General features: G+C 48.9%; 1 protein-coding gene across 1 annotated transcript in view; it reads right to left on the bottom strand.

Annotated features, from left to right (window-relative positions):
- Positions 1-24,487, bottom strand: part of NEUROG1 (neurogenin 1) — a 58,083-nt gene extending 33,596 nt beyond the window's left edge. The window contains exon 1 of the mRNA XM_080398528.1: positions 1-24,487. This exon is cut by the window's left edge and continues 33,596 nt beyond it. Coding sequence (XP_080254654.1) covers positions 6,571-7,110 — 540 coding nt within the window. The 5' untranslated portion in view covers positions 7,111-24,487 and the 3' untranslated portion in view covers positions 1-6,570.

Raw genomic sequence — 24,487 nt, 5'->3', positions numbered from 1 at the left:
TAGAGAAACAACTTGTGCATTTACAGCTAGGGACAGCCAAGTAAAAAAATTAAAAATTGAATCACGTTACTTAGGCTTTGGAGGGAGGGACTGACTCAGCTGCATATAGCTGCTGGTCTTTACTGGTAAGGTCTCTAGCTTTCCTGTGTTCTGGGCAAAATAATCTAGAAATATTGCCTATTTCTCATGAATCCCAGAGATCAAACTGGAAAATCACGGGTGAAGAAGAGATGCTTTTTCTGGTCCATGTTAAGATTACATCCTAAGGCCATGTGCTGTTTTTCCACAAGTAGAGCAGCCTTGCCAAGGAAGACATTTGCTTTCTCAAAAGTGAATATTTCTAAGGAGAAATTCAGGTGGGAAAGGACTGTTTAGTGCAGTTTGTTCAACTTTTACGTGCCACTAGTCCATTCTTTCTGATCCTGCCTTTGAGACTCTCTTTTCTGTACATTATCCTGAAGGCCAGCATGGGGAGTCCAACATGAATATGAAAGCTGGGAATTTTGTCTTCCTTCCTTTGCTTTTTAACATTTGCCTTCTCTGTTTGGCCTCATTTATCTAAAGCAAAGCTTTCATCAAGGACTCCTTAATCTCTTGGTCCCCACGGGACCAAGACAGGGACCAAGCTCAGGGACAACCTACTGAGTCCATGGCATCCCTTGGGCTATATATGTCCCCTCCCCTGCCACCATCAGAAGTGGACTAACACTTTCTTAGGTATGGGATTTTGTGTACGCATTTTTCATATTTGAAAATGTTTCTTCAGGCTTCTCATCTCAATGGGGACCTGCAAGCTGGAGAAGCGCGATGACCTGTTGGGTTTGCACAGGGCTGCAGATGCCAGATGCTGTAGGCAGTCCTGCTGCAGGTACTCCTGGGTATGGTTTTGTAAGGATTGCTGACATCTGCCATACAGAGAGGAGCACTACAAATTGTTTGTTTGTAGAAATAAGTCCTATTAACTCCTACAGATGGAACTTAATCCATTATTTGTGCAACAAACCATTATGGTCCCTAATCACCTTGGACTGCCATTAGACAGCTTTAAGTGCCTTCCTAGAAGGCAATTTTGTGAAATCTTCAGGTTAAAAAAAGATTATCCTGGAATGTGCAGAATGTAATAATCCAAGAAAGAGACAGTGAAGTCCTGAGGACTCTTCCAAATCCCTGTTTAGGAAATAGAGGCATCAGTCCCCTCACATGCTTCAATTTGTAATTAAGCACATCTCATGAGCATGAAGCAAGGGGGGAAAGGAGACCGTGTGCTGACACAGGCTGGTCTTTCATTGAAGCACAATGCAGCTCCTGGGCGGAAAGCAAGGAATGAGCTCAGAGCAGGGACGTCAGTGAGATGTTCCAAGCGTTTTCTTTCCAGTTACAGCATTAGAAAACTCACTTTCTGAACTCGACGTCAATGCTTCCATTGGCACAGTGCACGCAAGAACCCATATGTGGACCCTTATTCACTATTACCCAAAGAATAAAGCTAATCTCTTCTCTAAAAGTCTGGCTTCAGCAAGTTTTTACTCTGTGAAGAAGTACGCCGCGTGCTCCATCCCATTGACCTTTGCAAGTCCTACTGTCCGTCAACAAGTCAGACAAATGGGGTGGGAGCTGAGCGAGGACTGTTTCTTGCACCTGCAGTGTCAGGCACATGGCACAGGAAAGGGTGACATCCCTGTCCCAGCCTCTCTAATGCGATATTTCTCTTTCCTTTTTGAACCATCAGAGTTTCATAAGGTTTTTGAACAGCAAGATGGGAGGTACTAACAGATGCTGCTGCAGGGACAGTCAAATAGATGCAGAAGTGGGAGACCTGAATAACAAAGAGTGCTGTGCCATCAGCATTTCCACGCTGGCAGAGAAGAGCGTTATCCATTGGGAAGTCTATTCACTCTTGTCCAGTGGATCTTAAACTGGAAGATTGACAACTGAAAAATAATAGTAATGATAATAGCGGAGCGTTGCTCGACCTGCGGAGCCTTGATCCGGCACCAGCAATGCCTCACGTGAACCCTTTGCCATCTCTCCCGAGGGGACAGCAACCTCCACAGAGAGGCAACGGGGAGGAAAACCCTATTTCCAGGGGGCACAGCTATTTCACCCTCAGCCTTACACTCCTCATTGCCCTGGTGATTAATAACAGGGCTGGTCCCACAGGTCTTTTAAAAGGATCTGCTACTTCACCGTGGCTCTATGGCATCTGTGATATCTTCAGTATTTTTTCAAATTGACCATTGCACCTTTTGGTTGAGGAGGAAGAAAGAAAAGGGATTAGTTGATCATGAGCGCTATTGCTGGGCTGCTAGGTATAAAACTAATTTTAACAAGTCAGTTAATTTGTTAATCTAGATTAACAAATGCTTCAGTAATGTTCTTTGAAGACTATAAAAGTAAAAGTTCGGCAAAGCATCAGCTGGGAGTATTTTATGCAGTATTTTGGCATCTCCATTCTGCAGTATTCACATACATTATGGTTAGTAAATCTGCTTGGTCCTTAGCAGCTCTGCTCCTCCAGCTGATTTCTTTTAATTGCATGTGCCACCAATAAAAAAGCTCCTGAAAATTAGTTCTCACCTGCCGCTGTTCTGATAATCTCTACATACTATACAAATCAGTCTTAATGGAGCATTTGAGCTCCAGAGATCTGTAATTATAGTATTAAGTTTCATGTGCTCACAGGTAGTAGCTCAGACTGTATTTTACAGATCGTGCACAGAGTTAAATCAAAATCTACACCAGATTGACACCCAGTAATGAAAATCCTTCTGAGGATGCTCTTGTTAATAACTAAACCCCAAGCATTGTTTGAGCCTCACCCCAGCAGGGATGACAGTAAGTAGGGCACCACATGGCACGGAAATCACAGAAAATACTTGTTATCTAAAACATGTACAGAATTTTGGGTTTGCAGCTATTTGCTCACTTTTTGAGCACAGGTAATTCACAGAGACTCTCTAGAACTTCAGAGCAGTTGAAAAGGCTGGAACAGAGTAGCCCCAGCGCTGTGAGGCTGTTGTGCGCTCCGTCACCAAAGCACACGAGCATTTTGTAGTAGGTAATGGACTGTTTCCCCATGGTAAATCTCAGCAGAGAGAAAGTGGGATAATCTCAGTTGTCTTTTGAGAAAGTCTGTGCTGGAAGGACATTTCCCAGCTAGCAGGGATGCCCTATCTATGGGGCCATCTCAGACTTTCTTTCCTAACTAAAGGGGAATTAAGTGAGATCTAAGGGCTTGCAGAACCTCCTGGCAGAGGGTCTCTAATGCCTGCATGCCCTGGAGGTGGCTGTTTGGATCCAGCAAGGATAAAGGATTACCAGTACCTATCAGCAGATGTATGAGAAAATGTACGTGCATGTGACGTGGTGCCAAGGTTCAAAATCAAGCTGTTTCAGTTGTTTCTGAAGTCAGGGTCTTGCCGCTGGTTTCAGTGGGATGGAGATTAGTGCCTGTTTACAGAATTTTTTACCATGTAACTATCTATATTTCCAAAGAATTTGCCATTGATTTCATCAGACAGCATTTAATCCACCTCTTCCACCACCCCCCCCACCCCACCCCCCGCCCCATACTAGTGCAAGGACATGATTTTAGTGCAATTAAGAAAAGGCGCCTGTTTACAATCAGGGAAGCCTGTTCCAGCTCCCTGTCAATTCACCAAACCATTTTTTGATAAAAATAAATACAAACCCCCTTGTTGTAAATGGGGGTGCAGGTTGGTCCTGCGGCCTCTGAATATAGGCATTCCATCTGTCCCGGCGGCAGATTTGTTCAACTATGTCTGAACCTATCACCGCTCGGGGGAAAAACTGTTCTCTGACTCATGTTAATGTATGAATCTAATTGTATCCTCACGCAGTTTGCAGTTTGCAGCTTTCATTGCCCATTAGGAACATTAACATCATACACTGTGTCCTGGTAGATGTATGCTCTTTATACACTGCATAATGTCCACAGATCTCTGCTTGCAGCTAAGAAAACACAAAAGAATAGAAGATATTTTGAAGTTTTGTGGAGCTTTTTTTTTTTTTTTTTTCTTCTTCGAGATTGAAGTCCAGTGTCTTGGGACCCAGTGACTTTAGATGACCTTCCGTCTCCATGGACTGTACTAAATTTCAGCCCCTGGAGGCTACTCCATACAAAACCTCCTGGCTTTCAAGGGCAGGTGCAAGCAAAGCTTCACTGCGTCACAGATCAAGACCTGTTACTGCCAGAATTAGATTTCACAAATCTCTTTTATTTAACAGGACATCATTAAGGAACTGGCCTATACTGGCGGATGGTGTCTTTAATTAATATAAGTATTATGCTGCTATTAGGATCCCTGAACAATAACATTTCCTTTGCAGCATTTATACTTACTGAGAAACAGAGGTGGATGTGTGTGCGTGTACAGACAAGCATATGAAAACTATGTTAAAGAAATACAAAGACTGCAGACTTGGAAACTCAAAAAGGAGGAAATGCTGACACTGAGGTGTCTGTGCAAACTTAATTCAGCTCCTCTCCTAATTTTTTGTGGCAATTATATGATATATATCAAAAATAAAAAATTATATTTTTGATAATATGTCCACCTTCCTCATGACATGAGAGGGTTGGCTTTTAGGCAGAGATTTTGCTGGTGAAGAGCTTCTCAGTGTTTTGCCCGATGTGTTCAGTGTTCGTCCCCTTTTCCCTGACACAGTATATGATCAGTGTCCTGAGGACTGAATTTCTTCTTGGGCTTTTACAGCAGTCCTGTGCTCTGAAAGCTCTGCTTCATGAAATCATTACATTCACTGATGGTGTAAGGGGATGGTGGCCCCCCAATCGTACAGATGGGAAACTGAGGCACATAAAACTGAAAGCCAATTCATACCACTAACACTGGGCCACCCCATCTCAGATGGGTAGGAGCTGACTTATTTGGGCTTGTACGACACCAGATATCCAGGAATCCACCTCCTTTTCCCACAAACACCCCGTTAACTGCCCAAATGGCTCTGATTCACCAACATTTTGGAGATGGCTGGAGAGACGTGGCTGAGCTGCCTCATTCCCACCATAAAACAGGGCAAAGAGAATAAAAGTGTTGCTTTTAAAGGGTGTTTGTGTGCCTAGTGCCATATGGGAGTGTTGAGCGGTGCTGAAGAGGGGGAGGATGGAGACTTGGAGAGTAGAAGCCCTTCAGCAAGGTAGGGTTTGGGGGGTCACAGGGCTCCCCCATCGCATGCAAATGCAGGAGAAAGGAAAGGTTGGGGGTTCCCAGCAGAGAAGCACATTTTGTGGAGGTGACGGCCCCTTTTGACACCCCCAGTCTCTAGCTGAGAGCCCGAGCTGTGTCAGCGCTGGTGCCAAGGCCATGCAGTGCACCTCTGGCCACCCTTTCTCCTCTCCCTGCACAGGACCAAGCAGGGAGGGCCTCCATCCCACCTCCTGACCTAAGAGGGACAGCTCATGACAGCCAAGTCCTCCCAACAGTGCAGGTTCAGGCAAAGCTATGAGCTCTGTACCCTGTTCAGGGGTGCAGCACCCTCTCCTTGCCCCAAATACCCCAACACTTTCAAGCTCCCCTTACGGCCCATGGAAGGACAGCCCTGACCATCGCTCTGCTCCTGCTCTCTTCCAGCATCTCCGCACGGGTTCCTAATCCCTTCTCTGTGAGACTGGGGGACCAGCTGATGTTTGCAGGTAGCTGCCCGTGGCCATGGCCGGTGTGGGTGTCAGAAACACCGGCCTGGCCCGTGCTGAGTGTTGCCTTTGGGCGAACCCTTCCTTTCCACCCCGGACTCCTTCTGAGGTGCGACACCCCCCCCAGCTTAAGAAACAAAACTCCAGAGGCACTGCTGAAATTCAGTAAAAACGTTAAAACTTTTATTTACAGGGTAAAGTACCATTTCTTAAAAAAAAAAAAAAAAGCCAAAACAAAAACCAAACCCACTTTGATAAGAGGCATAATAATAGAATAAAGCTCTTTATGTACAAAAATACAATTTTCATATGAATGAACATCTTGAATAAATTAAACCGCTCTCTGGCCCAGTGGCTGAATACCCCGTGTCTGCTCCTGCTCTAAAGCAAGACCGCCGCGCTGGGGGTCAGCATCTATAATGCATGAGCCTCCCGCTTGTCCGTCGGGCGCAGGGTCCCATCGGGGCCGGTGCTGGGGCCACCCCGGGAGGGGCTGAGCCGCCCCGGGAGCAGGGCAGGAGGGATGCGCTGAGCCCCGTGCTGCGCCCCGGGCCGCATCGGCCCCCTAAGCCTTTTCACGGCATTGTCAGGGCGTTCAAACCAAATTTTCATGCTCGTTTTTCTTCGCTGGAGAGCTACAAATTGTAAAATTGACTTTTCACCTCGTCTGCGGCAGCAAATCTGTCGCTTTTCTTCCCGGTTTTTGGAGTCGCACGGGAGGCGAGGCGGGGGTCGGGGGGGAAGGGGCTGGGGCGGGGGGGGAGAGCGCTGAAAAGTGCAACGAGAGGAGGCAGCCCGCCCCCCCCGCCCCCGGCCCTGGGGCAGAGCCGGGCGCGCCCCGCGGAGCGGCGCGGAGCGATGCGCACCGGCGGCGGGGCGGAGCGGAGCGGCGCGCACTAGCGGCAGGGCGCGCCCGGGGGCGCGGCGGCGGGCAGCCCGCGGAAGCTGCGCAGGCTGTCGGCGGGCGCGTAAGCGCAGTCCTCGGAGGTGGCGGGGCTGCTGGGGCCGGAGGCGGAGGCGCAGAGCGAGGGGGCGGACGGGGAGGCGCTGGACAGCCAAGAGCCGGCGTCGCTGCCCGGGCTGGGGGGCGCGGCGGCCCCGCGGAAGGTGGGGGGCGGCGGGAGGCACTGCTCGGCCAGGCGGAGGGTCTCGGAGAGGGCCCAGATGTAGTTGTAAGCGAAGCGCAGGGTCTCGATCTTGGTGAGCTTGGTGTCGTCGGGGAAGGTGGGCAGGACGCTGCGGAGCTCGTCCAGGGCGGCGTTGAGGTGGTGCATGCGGTTCCGCTCCCGGTCGTTGGCCTTCACCCGCCGGCTGCGCTTCAGCGTGTGCAGCAGCGCTTCGGTGCGCGCCCGCGCACGGCCGCGCCGCCTGCGCCGTTCCCGCGGAGCGCCGGGCGGCTCCGCTCCGCCGCCGCTGCTGGCCGCCTCGGCGGGCATCCTGCGGAGAGAAGGAGCCGCCGTCACTGCGCGGCCCGGGCGGGGAAGGCGGGGGGGGGGGGGGGGGGCGAAGGGGAAAGGTGCGAAGCGGCCGGGGAAGGGATGTAGGGGGGGTGGGGGGTGAGAGAGGGGAAAAGAAAAATAATAACTAAGCGGGGTGGAGGTGTGGGAGTGCTTGGCACGGCGGCGCTGCGCCGCGCAGGTGCCGGCTGCCCCGTACTCACATGGAAAGGCACTCCCGGGGACTCGGTTAAGCAATAACGGTATAAAAATAATAACGGGAAAAAGCAAAGCTTGCCGCTGGAGGGGGAGGCAGGGCGGACTTCGGTGCGGAGAGCCCTCCGCGGATGGGGGTGAGGGGGTGACAAAAAGAAAAGCCACCTAAAAAAAAAAAAAAAGGAAAGAAAAAAAAAAAAAACCAACCAAACCACCAACCACCCCAAGCGAGCGGCGGGGAAAGGCGGGGCGGGGGGACACGCGACCGCTCTTGTCTTTGAAGTGCTGCGGGCCGCGATCCGCTCGTGTGAGCGGCGGCTGTGGCACACGACGGCGCGGCCGCCCGTACTTATAGCGGCGGGCGGACAATGGCCCCGTGGCCGCCCCGCGGGGCCGCGCCGAGGCGGCAGGTCGGCCCCGTGCGCCGCGCCCTCCGGAGCGTGCCCGCAATTACCGCGGGCAGCCGCGCATCTGCCGCGCCCCCGCGGGGGAGGGGGGGACCGAGCCCCCCCCCCCCCCCCCCCCGCGCTTTTGTCCCCTGTGTGCGGGGAGCGCCGGACAAAGCGAGGCGGGGGTGGGGGTGTCACCGGGCTCCCGGGTGGGTTTCAGCGGCGGGGTTCAGAAGCAGGGGGCTAGTGGGTGCCTCCAGGGGTGGGCTTTGGGGCTTTGCCCTGCCAGACCCCGGGGGAAGGTTGCTGCAGGTTTTCTGTGCACCTTGTGGGCCTGCGGCATGCTGCCCGGCAGAGTGGAACCCTCTGGAACAGTGGGACTTGGGTGCAAAGCAGGTCTGGTCCCACCTGCGTTTCAGAGGGGAATATCCACTTTGGTTTTAGTGTGCTTCACTTTGAAAAGGGTTTTGCAGGTGTTCAGAAAGTTAAAAATTCTAAATTATGTTTATTTTGTACGCTTCAGTGGCTGTGAGTGTATATATAGGATTCTTCTTTGTCCCTGTAGAAAAACAAAGAACTGTGCTGGTTTTATGGTAAAGTCCGTGCTGCTAATCCCCATTAAATGCCCAGGTATCCCCCATTTAACACCTTGGGAAGCCACAGGTTTGTACGTGGTTAAGAATTTTCTTAATTCTGACATCTGGCTTTTTGCATCCTGCCCTGGGTGCTGTGGGGAAGCCCTATTGCCAGCACCCAGGTACTTGCCTCTCGGGAAGGTTTCCCGTTTCACCGTCCATGGAGAGCCAGTTTCAGACTTCTGTTCCTAAACTCGTGTGGACTTACATGACTTCCCCTTACATGAAGCATGGATTCATTCCCCCGCCTGTGATCTTCTCCTTTGATAAACAGGGAAAATTGGCAGTGCAAGTTGCTGGCTTTATCTCTCCATTTTAAGTTCATAGCGACCATCCCTTGCTTGAACCCAAGAGAGGGGTTTGCCGTCAGAGTTACTCCTGCATCCCACCCTCCTTGCTCTGAGATGATCCCGACACCAGCACGCTGCCACAAGCAGCCGCCTTTGTGCCATAAAGATCACCCAGAGAAGTGAGCAATCCAAAAAGCCCTGGGTGATGAATATTAACGAGTCTCAAACTAGAAATAGTTTTCCAGTGGCTGAGCTTGCGGGATCGGCTCACTTTTGGCTTTTTAACATCTTCATACGGCTACAGACGGTGGATGCGCGCTATAACCCCGCAAGGCCAGGGGAGCGGAGCTCCGACAGGGACTGAGCCCTCTCCATCACCGGACCTACCATCAGGCTGATGTTTTTAGGGCCCGTGCATACGTAAGTGACTTTCTGCGCTAAGTAGTTCCACTTCACTGAGTTACTCATGTCCTTAAGTGACAGCACGATTAGAGGCCTCGTTGTCAGGCAGAGCTCGGCCCTGGAGCTTCCAGCGTGAACCAGGAGAAGGGCAGAGGGATGGAAATTTAAAGGTTATCGGAAGCATATGGCAAAAATTGTTAAACTTTTGTTAATGTGCACCTTGTATATAGTGATATAAACTCCGGTGTTGTCCGCAGCGCTTTTACTGTCTTTTGTTTAGGTGTCTTTGAGCAGTCAATAGTTTATTCATTAAAATGTTTATGATTCCCTAGAGTTTCACAGACTTTGGCACAACCGATCACTTGTCTGAAAGTTTGCAGTGAAAGCACATTATTCATTAGTCCTTATCCATCATTTGCAGTTTGTCATTTGTTATTCTCTTGTTTTAAAAGTTTGTGCTCCAATCAAGGAGGGGAGAGAGCACCATGTGTCTCTGTGATCAGTCACAGCCATGAATAGCCGGAGCTGAAGTGAATGTTTCACAAACAACCCATAGGCTGAAATTTGTTTGCATAATCTATTCACTGCGTACTTATGAATAACGAATGCATTCACAGAACCAGAATTGTTTCAGGAAGCCTTCGCAAACAGAAAGAAGTGCTAAATATCTTGGATAATTTATTCCCGATGAATAATTCAACCAGTTCTATCGCAGGCAGTCTACTAATTTTGCAGATAAATTATTCAGCCGACACAGATAATGGCTCTTACACCTTATGGGCCTGCTCCTATGGAAGTCAGCTGCTGAAGTTTTGTCAAGTTTTCTGGGACTGGGAAAGAAAAAAGTCCCCAAATGAAGCAGGACCTTTGATTTCAAGGAACACAGAGTGCGTTCCCAGCATCTTGCTAATGGCCTTATTCTGATTTTTACCCTTTGTTATTAACTTCACCTTGGCGTGAGTCAGATGGGCTCGTGGATGTTATTAGTTACATATTCTGAGCTCTAAGGAAGCTTGCCATAAATACCATTTGCCTTGAGACACCTTACAGCTCTTCAAAAAAAAGGATGAAAACAAGTTTCAAATGGTGTTTTTTACTATGGAAGCCATAAAAGCACAGCTGGATCGACCCATCCTTTGCCCATCCAAAACTGGAGAAAACAATTGTGGGCACGTTTCCATGCAGCACGTTTATCACTTGGTGGGGCCTCGGGCATGAAGCTTGCTCCTCCACCCTCATGTTGAGACGTCTTGTGTTGGGTCTTGCTCGTGGCTGGACTCAGAAAAAGTGGGAATTAATAAATAAAGGTGGAAGAAAGGCTGTTGGAGATAGGTGCCATAGGGCTCCTACGTGCCGGCAGTGCTCGCAGCGAAGGCTGTGGGTGCTCGCTGCTGCTCTGAGTGCACTGTTTCTAGCAAGGGAAAGGTGGGTCCATGAGAAGATGCTGTTCCCTGGGAAGTGTTTATCATACCTTGTGAAGGTAAATGAATCTCCACGTTGGAGGTGAACCTCGCATTTCAAAAATTACCGGAGTTACGGTCATTACAGCGGTGTTAGCATCACTCTTCTCCCCAAGCATGGAAATAAGTGGTTCGGTAAAACTACTCTCACAATTGGAAGATGTCTCAGAGAAGTTAGAGGTACTTCATTTTTACTTTTTTTTAAGGCTAAAGATGCACATCAATACAACAACTCACTAAACTCTGTTTTGTTATGTTGGTCCGTGAGGGCTTAAACTAATGTTGGGATGAGCGTCAAAATGATGTGTCAAGCAGAATCTTGCTTTTTTGCTCCCTTGTTGTTTGAAAGCATGGCCAGGGCAAGAAGGCAGAGCTTTCTGTGGAAGATGCTTTGAACTGAATTTGGAGAAGTGACATGGCTGGTGGCAAGGCCACCACCCTGGGAGCAGCAAGCTCAAGCCAGCATCTTGCAGGAGTGAAGAGAGAGTCATGCTCACTCACCCCTGGGGATGCCCAGGTCGATGCACCAGGAATTTTAAAAACAGATAGAAAACGAGAAGATGGCTTGATGGGCCACTGACGTGGGCATGATACGGAGTGCGGCGGCTGCTTGTCCAGCCTGGGCTGGGGACAGTAGCGCAGCGAGGGCTGGCGGCATGGGCATGGGTGTATGGGGCACGGTCCTGGGACCCATCACCCTACCAGTCAGCTCCCAGCTCCCAGCCCGAGGCTGCCAGAGGGTTCAGGGGTTCAAGCCTTGGCTGCTGACTAGTGGACAGCCCTGTAAGTCCCATATTTGAAAGGGATCTGAGCCTGCATGGAGGCAGCATGAACCCCTTCTGGAGCAGGAGCTGGTTCTCCTCCTGGGGAAGCGCCTCGGGAGCAGCTCAAGGGCTTTGTCTCTAAAGGATTTAGTCTCATCTCCTACCTGCCTGCAGGCAGCGGGAGGCCTTGGGCCACGTGCTGGGGGCAGCGGCGGGAGGGGAGCACGGGGGCATCGCAGGGAGGGTCCCCGAGTACCGGGGGGTCCTGGCCTGGCGGAGCAGAGTTTGCTACAAAATCCTGCACAAGTGCTTGGGAGCCGCAGCCAGGGCTCAGCCCCTCCTGGGGCTCTGCAGAAATAGTGGGAATGCTTTATTTTCAGGTTTTAAATGTGTGATGTAACGTTTTCCTTCTTTTTGGAATGGGAGGGGGGGTGGCGAGTAGGTAAACGATTGTTCCATGCAAGCACAAATGTATTTTGTTTGTTGTAATTAAAATGTTTTAATGAGACAACCATAAAATCAACCATTAATTATTTTTTTTCAAACACTTCTGCTTCCTTTTGAGCTAGGTCTATTTAGAAATAGTTTAGAGAGTAGCCTGCAGTTTTATTCTTTCTTCGGTATTATACACAGGAGTGGAGAAGTCATTTATAAATAATTACACAATGTTTTGGGTCTTTGGGTTTGTATAATATATCAAAGCGATTAGTACACGCATTGTTCCATTGTAAATGGTTTTTTTCCCTTCCTTTCAGTTTCACTTGCCTTGTCTTCTATCTAAACCTTTTTCGTGAAATCCTTTGTCTTCCTCATTCTTTTAGCTTGTTACAGTGCAGGGACATTCTTCTTATTCAAACACTCACAGCATGAGCAAAGAAAGCTACTTCTGTCGCATCTTAAGTTTTACCATAACTTTCTGGCATTTTCTTTTCTTCCAGTTTTCCCAGACTACTGATAGGGTAATGAAGAATTATAACATACATCAATTATTGGTGCTCACGGTGTATTATGCTCCTGAATTCAAGGGGAGATAAAGAGGGGAAGGAAAAAAAAAAAAAAAAAAGCGCCACTTTCTGTGGTTTTGAGGCACATGAGAGAGGACTCGGCGCAGATTATTTATAACATCTTTCTGAGCATCAATTATGTTTGACTCCTACAACCACTTCCTTGTCCCACTGGTTTTATGGCCAGAAGGAGTCATTTTTGTGTGTGGTAGCTGCGGCATTTAACTTGTTTCTTTTATGAGGAGCCCAAACAATGCATCTTCAGGCCAAACAATCTATCTCCCCGAATAATAGCCCGAATGTCAGTCAAGTGCTGAGGGCTGGGAAATATATGATCATGGTAAAGGGCCACGGGAAGAAAGCGTGGAGATGGAGGGGTTTGCGCGGGGTCCTCGCATGGCTCCCCGGCACCCAGTACCCCCGGGGAGCTGGCCTGGACCCGGTGTGGGGCGCAGGTGCCCGGAGATGTGACCGGCTGCCTGAGGTTTCAACACCCCGAAGCTGAGTTATTCAAGGAAAAGGGCCAAAGCCTCCTGGTGCAGTCACGCTGCTGGGGCACGCTCCCCACCTCCTGGCTACCACATTAACTGGGAAAAATGAGATTAGGATGTCACCTCAGAGAAACGAGCCCTTTTTTTTCCCCCCACCTTATTGTGCGAGAGGTTTTTCTTCTCTTTATTTTCCCCCTCCACCTTCTCCCGCCCACAATTCTACCTCTTTTGTTGATTTGTATTTTGTTAATTGAAGCTAGAACACTTATCCTAAAAGAAAAGGACAAAATTCATTGACCGCCCTGCGGATGAAATCCCCCCAACAACGTGCAAAGCGGGAAGCTTAACTACATGCTGAGATGCTCAGGTTTTCTTTTATACCTTCCATATCAATAATTCTGCTTCAGAGGGGCTTTTATTTTTATTTTCTTTTAACTGCAATGAAGATAACTGGAAAGAATTGCAGCACCATAACGGTGGAATGAAACTGAGCCTGAGCTCTTGGGGGGGCTCTGGAGGTCGTCCCCCTGGTTTTGGGGATGGAGTCTTGCAGCCGGGGGAGGATGCTCGGGGACCACTGGCAGCCTGTGGGTCCCCACCGCCCCGCTGCAGGGGCCTGGGGGATTTGCTGCCATTTGCATAGCAGGTGTTGGGTCCTGAGCCATTATTCCTTAAGGGAGTTTTAATATGGGATAAATTACTGGGAATTAGAAGGAGGCAGGCGACAAGAAAAGTGCCTGTGGAGTCTTCTCCCGGCCGTGGCAGGGGAAAACAGAGAGAATAGCTAAAGAAAAGGAGAAAACCCCAAATGCAGCAGCTCCTGCCCCAGCCTGGGGAGTTTGGGGTGCGCAGGGGTTGGGGGGCAGCTCTCATCGGCTTCTGAAATTCAGGTTTGAACTCCGGAACGCAGTAATCCCAGGGACAGTAATACGATTACTGGCCTGAGGATTTTTGAGTGAGTAGGTCTGGTAGGGGAGTTTAAAATGTTAATCCCTGGTATAATCCCTTCCCTGGCATTGTACGTACAAGGCTTGCACCCGCAGAGGAATTGCCTGCTTCCTTCCCTGGGCTGCAGGGCGGGAGGGCAAGGCTGGGGAGCAACCCTCACGCTGATGTGCACACACAGACCCATGTGTGTACACACGCACACCTACGTGTGTCCACCACATACGTGCATACATGTGCACACAGCCGTGTGCCCACATCCTCATGCACACTCACATGTGCGCACACACACGCAAGCACATGTGAACGCACGTGCATGCATGCAGCTCCTGTGCAGAGCTTTACTGCTGTCATGGAATCATTTAGGTTGGAACGGACCTTTAAGATCCCAAAGGTGTCTTGACTGTCCTAAGAACTGCAGTGACAGCTTCCAGGGATATTTGTAATGCCTGTGGCTGTCGTACCTGGGGTCATACTGGCCTGTTTGTCGTGTTTTTGCAATGCCTGGCTCTGGCCACAGCTAAGGCCAAGACAAATTGTTAACAGCAGTGATGGTACCGATTTTTGCACACATACATAGGGGTATATATACATCTGCACACAAAATGGGAGAGGAAGGCTGGATCATCGGTGTTCCCAGGGGGTCTTGATAAAAACTTTGTATCATGGCTCAGACAATGCTTTGCCCTGTCAATTAAAGTAGACGTACACGAAAGAAAAAATGAGATGCTTCATGTGTTTTTAAGCAGAGAGTTGTCCTGAAATGGATCCTCCTGCAGGCTTTTGTTGCAGGTGGGAAAGGTTTGCCCTTAATTTTTGTTTTGGCCCTTTGTAAAGGGACATCAGTATGAAACCATCCAGATGCTTTTCACATCAAAGGAGGCTGGATGTATTATGTATAAATAGAGGCCATCTATAATAAAAGATGATGAAGTGAGGAAGAAGCTTCTATCTCCTCAATAAAAAATAAAAAAAATAAAACAGGTGGATTCACCCCAAAAGTGATGGAAGAGCTGGGCAGGGACCCGCCGGTGTTTGCCGGAGCCCCAGCACCTGGGAAGAGCAGGGCAGGTGGGAAAGGCGAGAGGGCAGCTCCAGCCACTGGCCCTGGGCTGTGCCGGGCAGAGCCCCCCACCCTGACCCCCGGGGGGGCCACCTTTAGGGTGCCGACCCCGCAGCCCTGGCCATGAGAGGGCCGAGGGTGACACCCCAAGGCACAGCGCTGCAACCTCGGCGGTGCGGAGTGAGGGGCTGGCATCTCCCGGGGCTCCAGAAAAGCTCCTGTGAATGAGGCTTATTTAGCAAAGCAAAACCTGCTCTACTGACATAAACCCCTTGCTTTCCTTTGGGCTTATGCTGTCATGTTATTGCATATATTGCAAAATATGTGCTTTTAATTATCTCTATAAAGCTGCATATACTGCAATACATATTGTAAAATATATATTCTTTTAATTAGCTCTATAAAGCTGTTAGGTGACCTTGAGTACAATTGCAAAGATTTCTGAGCAAGAAAAAGTGACACAAAGAGCTTTTCCTGGCTGAGGGCTGGTGGCTCGGGGCTGTCCTGGCTGTGGCGGGTGCTGAGTTCTGCAGAGCCGGTGTCGGGCCCCGGGGAGGTGGGCAGGGCTGGCCGAGCAGCGGGGACCTGGGTCAAAATGGACTTTGCAGGTCAGAGGCCAAACAGCGAAGCTGGGCTGTGGGCAGGGCAGAAGAAATTTAGTTTGGCTTAAACAGATTATGATTTTTAGAAATGTCAAAATGAAACATCTGGTGGCTTTTGAATTAAGATGCTTAGTGAGAACACACTGAGATGGTACCCCAGCTTTTTTTAAAGTCACTCTTTTTTTTTTTTTTTCCTGCACCGACTCAACTTTTTGAAGGGCGTCCACTGTTTTTCAAACAAATTTCAGGAAACTTAATTGAAAGCAAACAGTAAAAATCTTGCAGATCTACTCTGCTTTCTGGAATTTAAAGGAGTACCTTACACCGGCTCTGGCTATCCGTTTAACTGGGCTGCTTTGCAGTTCATTACCTTAGTATTATATGTGCAATATATCCTTTATAGTTTCCATTCTTCAGGGACAAAACCACAGGTATGAACGTCTTAAATTCTAGTCTGAATCACCCCCCTGTTAGTGTGAGCAGCTACAGCGAAGGTGAAGGACTCAGTCCTGCTCTTCACCACGCTGACAGCCAAGTATCATCTCTTTATGATGATGTCTCTGGGTATAAAAAGAAAAATAAAAGCATAGTGTTAAACTATAGGTGTAATGGCCCTTGAAAACTCCTGGGCAGCATATGGGTCCCGTGTGCTGCATTGGCTGGGACCAGTACCTAAGGATGCAGCTGAACTGGGCAGAGCACCAAGGGAAAGGTGCTGCGCCTCGTGCCTGGAGCGGGTCCAGGAGGCACCAGGGCATGCAGGTAAGCTGGCCCCACGGCTGGCTGGCAGGAACAGCTTTCAGGGTATGTATTAGCCCTTGTAAAGACTGAACTTTTTTCTACTAGGGTAGCTTTAAGTTTTCGGTCTGCTACTACATATTTCAGAATGGCTTGAAGGGGTGAAATGCTAAATAAATACCAAGTGCTAGTGCTAGCGGTCAGGGAATTAGAAAGACAGTGGAGTAGCATGATTAAGGGAAACTAAATGTCATCCTAGGTGAGGCTTCTTTTTTCCTTGGGGCCGTATGCACTTGCACAGTAACGACCTCTGGCTAACGAAGGGAGGAAGGTTTGGCTGATGTGTCTCTGCTGAGCCTCTGCAGCCGTTGGGGTGCTGCTTTCTTTTCCAACCTAAGTGTGTACTGAATTGCAATGAATTCTGCTTTCACAGATAAATAGTAAAATAAGTGCAATTGCTAATTATTAAGGGAATGTACTCCTTCAGACTATAGGTATCCTTTGTATTTAACCCTCTTGGATAAAAAAGTATTGTTTTTTCTTCCACCTTGGGTTTAATGCACTGCAGGTTTTAAGCCAGTTTCTGTTTACTCTGGTAGGAACTAGAGATAATTTCTCTGGAGTTGGTACAGGTACACTTCTCCAAAGCGGCTGGCAGAGGCAGGGCTCAGCCTCTCACCCCACTGTACAGAGAAGGGGATGTGACAGGGCTGAAAAATCACAGAGAAATGTTGTTCACAAGATTGCTTTTTTGTTGCTTGTCTCATAGGCCTTATGTATATGCAGATAGTACCTGTCCTAACAAGTTGGTGGTTTTTTGGTGTGGTTTTTTTTGTGATTTTTTTTCCCTACTCCCAAAGAGTATGACTTTGTTTTTTATACTGTTTAGGGGCATTTATCTTTGTTAACCTACTAATGACCTCAGACCCACACATCACATGCCAGGTGCTGGGAATTTGGCTCTTTAACTAATAACTCCACCCACAGCCTACACTAGAAAAAGAGATTTCCCCCCCTCCCCCGGCTTGTAAGTGATGGGGACAACCACAAGATGTCAACCTCCACCAAGCTGCAGCTCGGAGCCAGGTCTGCGCTCGGCTGTTGCTGGGATGGATAACACTGCGCGGAGGCTCTGCTGGAAACCTCTGCTTCAAGTAAGTGGGAAAAAATCCCCTAGAACATGGAAAATTGATTGCTTTTACCGCTATTCTTTATTTCTATTTGTTTTCTTTTGTTTTTTTCCCCTGCAAGCTGTAGCCAAATTCAATGTTCTTGTCCCCATGTGTAGGAAAGGGAATGGGACTTAGAAAGAGCGTGTTATCCATAAGAGGTAAGGTCAAAGATGGGTGAAGAAAAGGAGTATTATCAATTCCATGTTATATTTCTTTGTATTTAAATATATATATGTGAGTAGTGAGTGACTGGGGTTCCCTGCCCAGCCATGGGAGCTGTGCACCCAGGGCTCCTCTCCCGCAGGTTGCAGGATGCTGTAATTGCCCTTAAAACAGAGCAGCTGGCATCCAGCCAGCTACTTGGGTTGTGATGCAGGCAGCATAGAGCTGAAACTCTAGGAAAACAGGAAGGAGATTGGTTTTTCCATAGCAAACCATGTCATTCAGTTTGTGTTTCAACTCCAGATTTCAAGCTTGCTGCTTTCCAGCTTCTGTCGTCAACTTTTACAATAAAAGCAATCGAACCCCCAAGCGATGACCCTTCTTGCTGATGTGGGGTCAGGAGGGCCAGCAAGGGGTTTTGGGCTAGGACCCCGATGTGCTTGCTCAATGCTCCAAGCCAAGCAGCTGAGGTCAGGTATGGCTGCTCTGAGCAGTAATGCTGCTGACTTTGTGTCTTCTCTTCTGGGCGCTGTGAAGGTTTTGTCCTCCATCCTTTCCTCCTGATCTTGAAGAAACACTTCCCAGGTCTGACAAACCCAAGAAGTTCTTTATTATTTTTTTTCTTTTAAAGCTGTATTTGACTTTTTCCCTTTGCAGATCAGCATTTCCAGGCAATGTTATCCAGTATTGTTGCTCTGTGCAATTGGAGTGTTGGGATTTTACCTTCTGGGCAATGCCAAACCTCCTCTCCTTCCTTGCAGGTGCTCCCCTTGGGGATGCAGTGCGTGGTGGTCCTGCTCTCAGCCTAAGGTGTGCCTTGCTTATCAAGTGCGGTGGCTTTCTGCAAAAGCCCTGTCTCAAGTGCCTTCAGACTCAAAGTAATTCTGAGGATTTTTTGCTTTTATTTACTTTTTTATCCCCTAGCTTCACAAAGCCTGTGCAGCCTGGGCTCAGCAATGGCTGCAGTAGCTCGTGGGCAGGTGGCATCACTCAGAGGCAGGTGTGATGATTTAACACTGATTGCTGTAATGAGGAAATGGATTTTCCTGGCAGAACTGTTTTAGCTGTTCCACAAAAATAGAGAGGGAAACACCCTGGCAGTCACTTACAGTTTGAATTTGGGAGGTAGCACTTGGCAAACTGGTTTTGCTGGGAAGGAGTGGTGCTTGCCTGGGAATTACTGGTCTGAGGAGGGAGCTGAGGAGCTCCAGGTTGTTTTTTTCTTAATGTAGTTGCAGAAGTGATAAGTCCTCTAGACTTAAGAGAGGAAGCTGAAGTAAACCCCAAGGAAGGATGTAAATGGTGCAATTATGAAGGTAATAGAAATGGAGAAGTATTTTTATGCAACACAATGGAATGGGCAGTAATGAGGCAAAAACGCTGAGGGATGAAGACAAAAGACACTTCTTCCGGGATTAGAAGTGAGCTCAAAACTGCCAAAGCCTACTGGAAAAGGGGGAAGAAAAAAAAAGCCTGTTGTGGCATTTCTTTTCCTTTTCCTTTTTTTTTTCCTTTTAATAAGCTTCTTTTTCTGGGAGTCCTGAGTGTTCAGAGGTAGCACGCTTAGTGCCTAGTAACCCAACAAAGCTTCGATTGGTGGCTCTGCGGAAAGATTTTCTTTTCCTTGCAGGTTTCTAACCATGAAAAAACACTGAGATCAGTTGCTTCAGAATCCTTAATTAAACACAACAAAGAAGGGCAATTAGAGCTGTGTTTTGCTTCTGTCATCCAGCAAATCTTGCAAACCTCAAACTGCTTTTCTTGCCCCAAGATTTATGATGGGAACAAATCATAATTATTCCTGTAATTATCAGCCTTAAGCGAACACCAGCAGGATTTATTTATTTATTTTTCCTTGGGGGGGAGGCTCTGAAACCTATCCAAGAGGAATTTGCTAACCTCTTTTGTTGTGCAGGAAGAAAAACAAAAACACAGGCGTGGTGATTTTTCCCAGGCCTTGGCCGCCTGCCTCCCTGTCACTTCGTGTCATGTCATTCCTCCCTCCTGAGCCCTGCGTGCCTGCTTGCAGAGAAGCAGCTCCTGTTGTGCTGGATGCCCTCCATGTGTGTCGTCAGGGCGGTCTTTGCCCAAAGAGCTGATGATGCAAACAGCCAAAAGATGAGAGAAAAAAAATTCTAAGAGGATTTGAGTGCTTCAGAGGTTGGCAAAAGGGCCAGAAGTAGAACCTGTCACTCAGTGTTCAGAAAATAAATGCTCCTGCATGGTGCATCTCTACAAAGCATTTCCTCCAGGGATCTTGGCTTTGTTTTGGTGGTTGAATGAAGTTGTGCTCGTGCTCAGCAAGAGGGACCAAGTTCTCCTCCTCAGGCCTCTGTGTGGGTTTTTTTTGCTGCTGGGAAGTCAGATGGTCCTGTCCGAGGACAGGACTTGAATGTGATGCCTGGGGAATGGTGCCGCATGGGGTCCTGCGGGTCCTGGGTTTGCTGGTGGCAGGAGGGAGAGCCACTGGGTAAGGAAGCAGAGCGCCTTGGTATCCTGGGCAGCAGCTCTTGATGGTTTTAAGGGATTTGGGGCAGGTGGTTTGGGAATGAGTCTTCCCATGCTGGTGTTGCAATGCAGTTTCCCATGGTGGTGTGATGGATGTGGCTCCTGTAGACACAGTGGCAGCCAGGTGTCCTCTGCCCTCAGCGTGCATGTTCCACATTAACAGGGTAATAGGACTGTGTAAACTTCTGGGCAGGTTTCCCAAAACACAGCTGCATTTTCTTTGCTTGGGGGTTTTTTCCCATACCCAGATAAGGAAATGCAACAGTTGAAGCTTTTCTTGCAGAGCTGGGGAAGAGCGTTCCCAACATCAGCAGTGCAGTGAGCAGTCTCCAGGCTGATTTATAATGCAGCCGGACACAGGGCTGTAGAGGTGTCCCCAGGCTGCCTGGGAAGGTTTGTGGTTGCCACTAGATGTCCTTTCAGCCCTGCTTTCCTCCAGAGCAGCCATCCGGGCTGGGATCTGCTGGCCATGGCCCAAGAGCCACCGAACACCAAAGTGCTGTGGGGCAACGGGGCTGAATCCTGGGCTGCTGGGGCCTCCCCAACATCCCTTTGGTCTCGCACAGCTTTGTCTCATGTAGTGCTGGCTAATGGAAATGAAGATGCTTTGGTTGCTCAAAACCCAACTTCTGGATCTGTGCAGAGCGTTAAATCTGTCAGCATCTCTAGTAGGACTCGGGGACTGTTACTGCATTGCTGCCTGGCCAGGGCCACTGGTTTGAAGGGGTGATGGCCAGAGGGGGCAACCTTGGAGGGTAAAAAAAGATGACAACTCTGGTAGTCATCTCTCATGTGAAACGGAGACAAACAGTGGCCCAATTTTGTGCAGGGTTTTAGCTTTCTTTCTATGAAATGGTAGCCCACATACCTTTGTGGGCATGGTCCATCAGAGATGGAGGGTCGGTCTTTCCCGATGTGTGTGGTGTCAGAAAGCAACAACTAATAGTGCTGTGGGATTTTCCAGGATGCCTGAAATTCAGCGAACAATTAAGATTTCTGTAAGGTGCATATCTATACCTACAGGCACCAAAAATCCCTGTAAGCATCTGGAGCTCTGCTCGTGAAGGCAGCTGCAGCTGCTGTTCCTCAGGCAATGGCAATCCCAGTTGTTATCCTGGGGTGGGTTATGTCAGGTAAAAGAATTAGATGAAATCTGCTTTGGGGGACTCTGCCAGAAACATGTGCTGGCTTTAAGGATATCTGGGGGCTCATGGGGTGCAGCCTTTCAGGGCAAACCAAGCACCCTCCTGGAAGCCGTCAGATCTTTGTGGTTTAAGATCAGAAGGTAATAACAGACATGGAGAGTTTCTGGTAGAGCAAACACAGCGTCAGTGAGAGCTGCAAACAGTGATCCTCAAAAATACTGATTTCCATTTGTGACCCTGTGCATCCCAACCCATTGAAGGGAACAAGCTGAACAACAAGTCCTGGCACGAGTGCTACGTGTAGATCTACAGGGTGCCAAAACGGGGAGCTGCCCTGGCATGCAGTCAGCGCGGCCAGGGCTTTCAAGTTGGGCTGGTGTCCTGGGTCTGAAGCCCAAACTCAGCCAACAGCCAAAACCAGCTTCCCTTTTTCCAAAGGTGCTGAGAATCTAGCAGTAAGTGAGGTCTTCAGATGCTGTTCACAACTGCATTTAGATGCCTCACTTTTAGATGCTGGCTTTGGAGGTAAAATAGCCAAAATACGGCTGGTGTTTCATTTGACCTCATGGGAGGTGTGTTTTGGAGCGTGGAAGCTCTGTCTGGGTTTGCATAAAGCCTGCTGAGTGATGTCAGGTTGCAGGGGGGGCCTTTACCCTAGGACAGGCACAGCTCCCTGGCTGTGGGTCTCGGTGGGATGGTGAGTTGAGGGAGCAGTGCCTTTTTATTCACATTTGTTCCCGTTCTCCACAAATGTGGGTCCAGAAGGTCCCTGACTGTTTAATTAGCTCTGAGCATTTGTGTTGCTGTAGCACTGCCTGCAGCTTCCCACCCAGGGCTCGGGGGTGACCAGTGCAAACCCCCAGGCCTCTCTGATGACTCTGCCATCGAGTGCCACATTTGCTCCCACAGCCCTGACAAAACCTCGTTAACGCGGGGTCAGCTCTCCCACCGCCTGGATGTGGTCAGGAAAGGTCCCCATGCGTGTAGCAATCTGGTGTGGCTTTGTGTCTTGATTTAGGGAGCCTGGGGGGAGCTGGGGCACAGCAGGCAGCTGGACCCGCCGAGAGCACCACACCACCTCGCATGGACCACCAAGCACCTATCGCTTCTTAATAAACTTTTTGGCCATTGCTGACCTAGAGCTTATATGAACAAGTGAAAGGCAAGTGGTGAAAGGGTCTGCGTAACATTACTAATCCCACATAGCGCTCTCACTGAAAAGGCGAGGCAGGTCTCCCTGCTATTGTGTCCTTTCTCTGCAGCTGTTTGGTTCACCCTCGTGCTTTTATTAAAATCTGATCGTGCCATTTCTGAATGGGTGCAGCCTGTGGATACCCAATGCCTGGGGGAGGGATGCTGGGGGGCACGCAGAGGTCTCTGGTGCAGGGCTTGGTGCTGTGTGTCTGTGTGCTCCTGCCTGCAGTGTGCTGGGGGGCAGCTTTGCAGGCTGGGTGGGGGGCTTGGAGGCTCCACGAAGGGTTTACGTCCCTGCGATGTAGCATCAGTGCTTGAGTAAAGGAGCTGTGGGGTCTGCTTGTGCTGCTCCTGCACCCCAGGATGAGGCAGGGCTCCAGCTTACCCTGCAAGTGTTCAAGCCCTTAGGATAGTAAATTGGTAACTGTGGTGAGCAGCTGGGGCTGGCTGCTGCGTGCTCAGACCATACCTCAGCAGCTTAATTTTTCAATCTCAAAGCACAAATGTATGGTCTGTACATTAGGGAGGTTGGACTGAATGGTCTCCTGTGGCTTTGCAAACTGCAATCTGGTGGGGAAAACGAAAGCAAACCTTAAGGCTGCTGCCAAATCTACATGGAGGAGGTACCTACCTATATATATGTACACACATATAAACATTTTAGCAGAGAAGCTTCAGTCTGAAGGGAAGTGGTTAATGTTCTGTGTGTGGCAGTTACCTTCTGGCACCCTGTTTCCCTTTACAACTGTAGTATCGGGGATGGTGAGGGATGCTCCTCCTGTTTCTGGGAACTTGGCAAACCTGCCTGGAGACGCAGTTTAACAGGCTTGGGAACACCAGCTCAGAGTCACAGATTTTTGCCTTCGTGGTTTCAATTCCTGTTTCCAAGAGTTGTTTTGTTGGGAGCACAGATTTCAGGTTAAAGGGAATACAGGTCCTGAGCCAAACAGTTCTTTTTCTTCAGTCTCCCATTCTAGCAAGTGAGGGGAAAAAAATTACAATTGCTTTCCTCTGTTCTCGGTTTTTGCTGGTGGTTTTGGTCTGGCAGACAAACCAGAGCAAAGAGGCATTTGTACAGGCTATACCATGTGAGGTGTGAGTCAGAGCACTGCGTTTGGGCAACTGGAGCCATGCACAGCATTCCCAACGGAGCATAAATCGCCTCTTGTGCAACCGTATCAATACTTTTCCAGGAAATGTGTTGCCCAGTAGTCACTAAAAAAACATAAACCTTTTCTTGAAGTCTGGTATGTTGAAATCAACTCTCCTCAAGGAAAAACTACTGGTTTTGTTAAAATGTGACTCGAGGGGAGAGGGGCAGCTTGGCTAGCCCACGGGTCTGGGTTTGCCTGGAGATTGGGTGCAGATGCTCAGCCTGAAGCAGTGCCTTGTGGTCGATATCCCCAGAGGTTTAATTTCTTAAATACGCTGGGATCTTTGTCAAGCTTTTTACTAACAGGCATCTGAAGCTCATAGCTCCATCCTTGTGCAGAATAGGAAAACACTTTGAAATCTAACACCTTTCTCCTTCAGCTCTGCCAGAGTCTTATCACAGTAAATAGTGTGTGTATATATATTTTTTTTTTTTTTCCTGTCTGAATAGGAGGAAACCCTTGAGCTGAGGCCAGGCATTGCCTTGATTATGTAGTGTAAGGTCACTGCAGGAGTTGTGCCGATCCCAGCAGCAGCCCTGCGCGAAGATGTCTTTGCACAGCTGGGAGCAGCGCGGAAGGGAAGCGGTGCTGCTCGGGGAGCCCCAGCAGGTTTTAATGCACTTCAACTCTTGCTGGCTCTACCCTTCCCATCTGTTGCTTCTCTTTTTAGCTGGGGAGTGGTATAGGAGCCTTGCTGGGTGCAAAGTCCCTTTGAGCGAGCACAGAAACTGCACAGAAAGAGAAGGGGGTAGCTCACGGGTGTTTGGTGCTGGACTTCCACTGTGCAGCCTTCCCAACCGAGATCTTGTCTAAATCATGGCATTTCACTTGTCTTTATACAGGTTTATATGGGTTTTTTGTATTGACTGGTGGATTTACATTTATTCAGTGTAACACTAGACTAGTGGCTGTAAGTGCATGGCATGTAGCAAGGTTCCTCAGTGTTTGGGTCAAGTCCAAATCCTAAAATGAGAAAGGGAAGTAAATCGGACCAGAATAATGTTTTGTAATATAGATACCATACTTCTAAATAGGCTTCTCTG

This window comes from Falco punctatus (genome assembly GCF_963210335.1).
Source record: "Falco punctatus genome assembly, chromosome: 8".
Classification (NCBI taxonomy): domain Eukaryota; kingdom Metazoa; phylum Chordata; class Aves; order Falconiformes; family Falconidae; genus Falco; species Falco punctatus.
The sequence above is the reverse complement of the archived record's forward strand: the minus strand, read 5'-3'. Positions and strand labels throughout refer to the sequence as shown.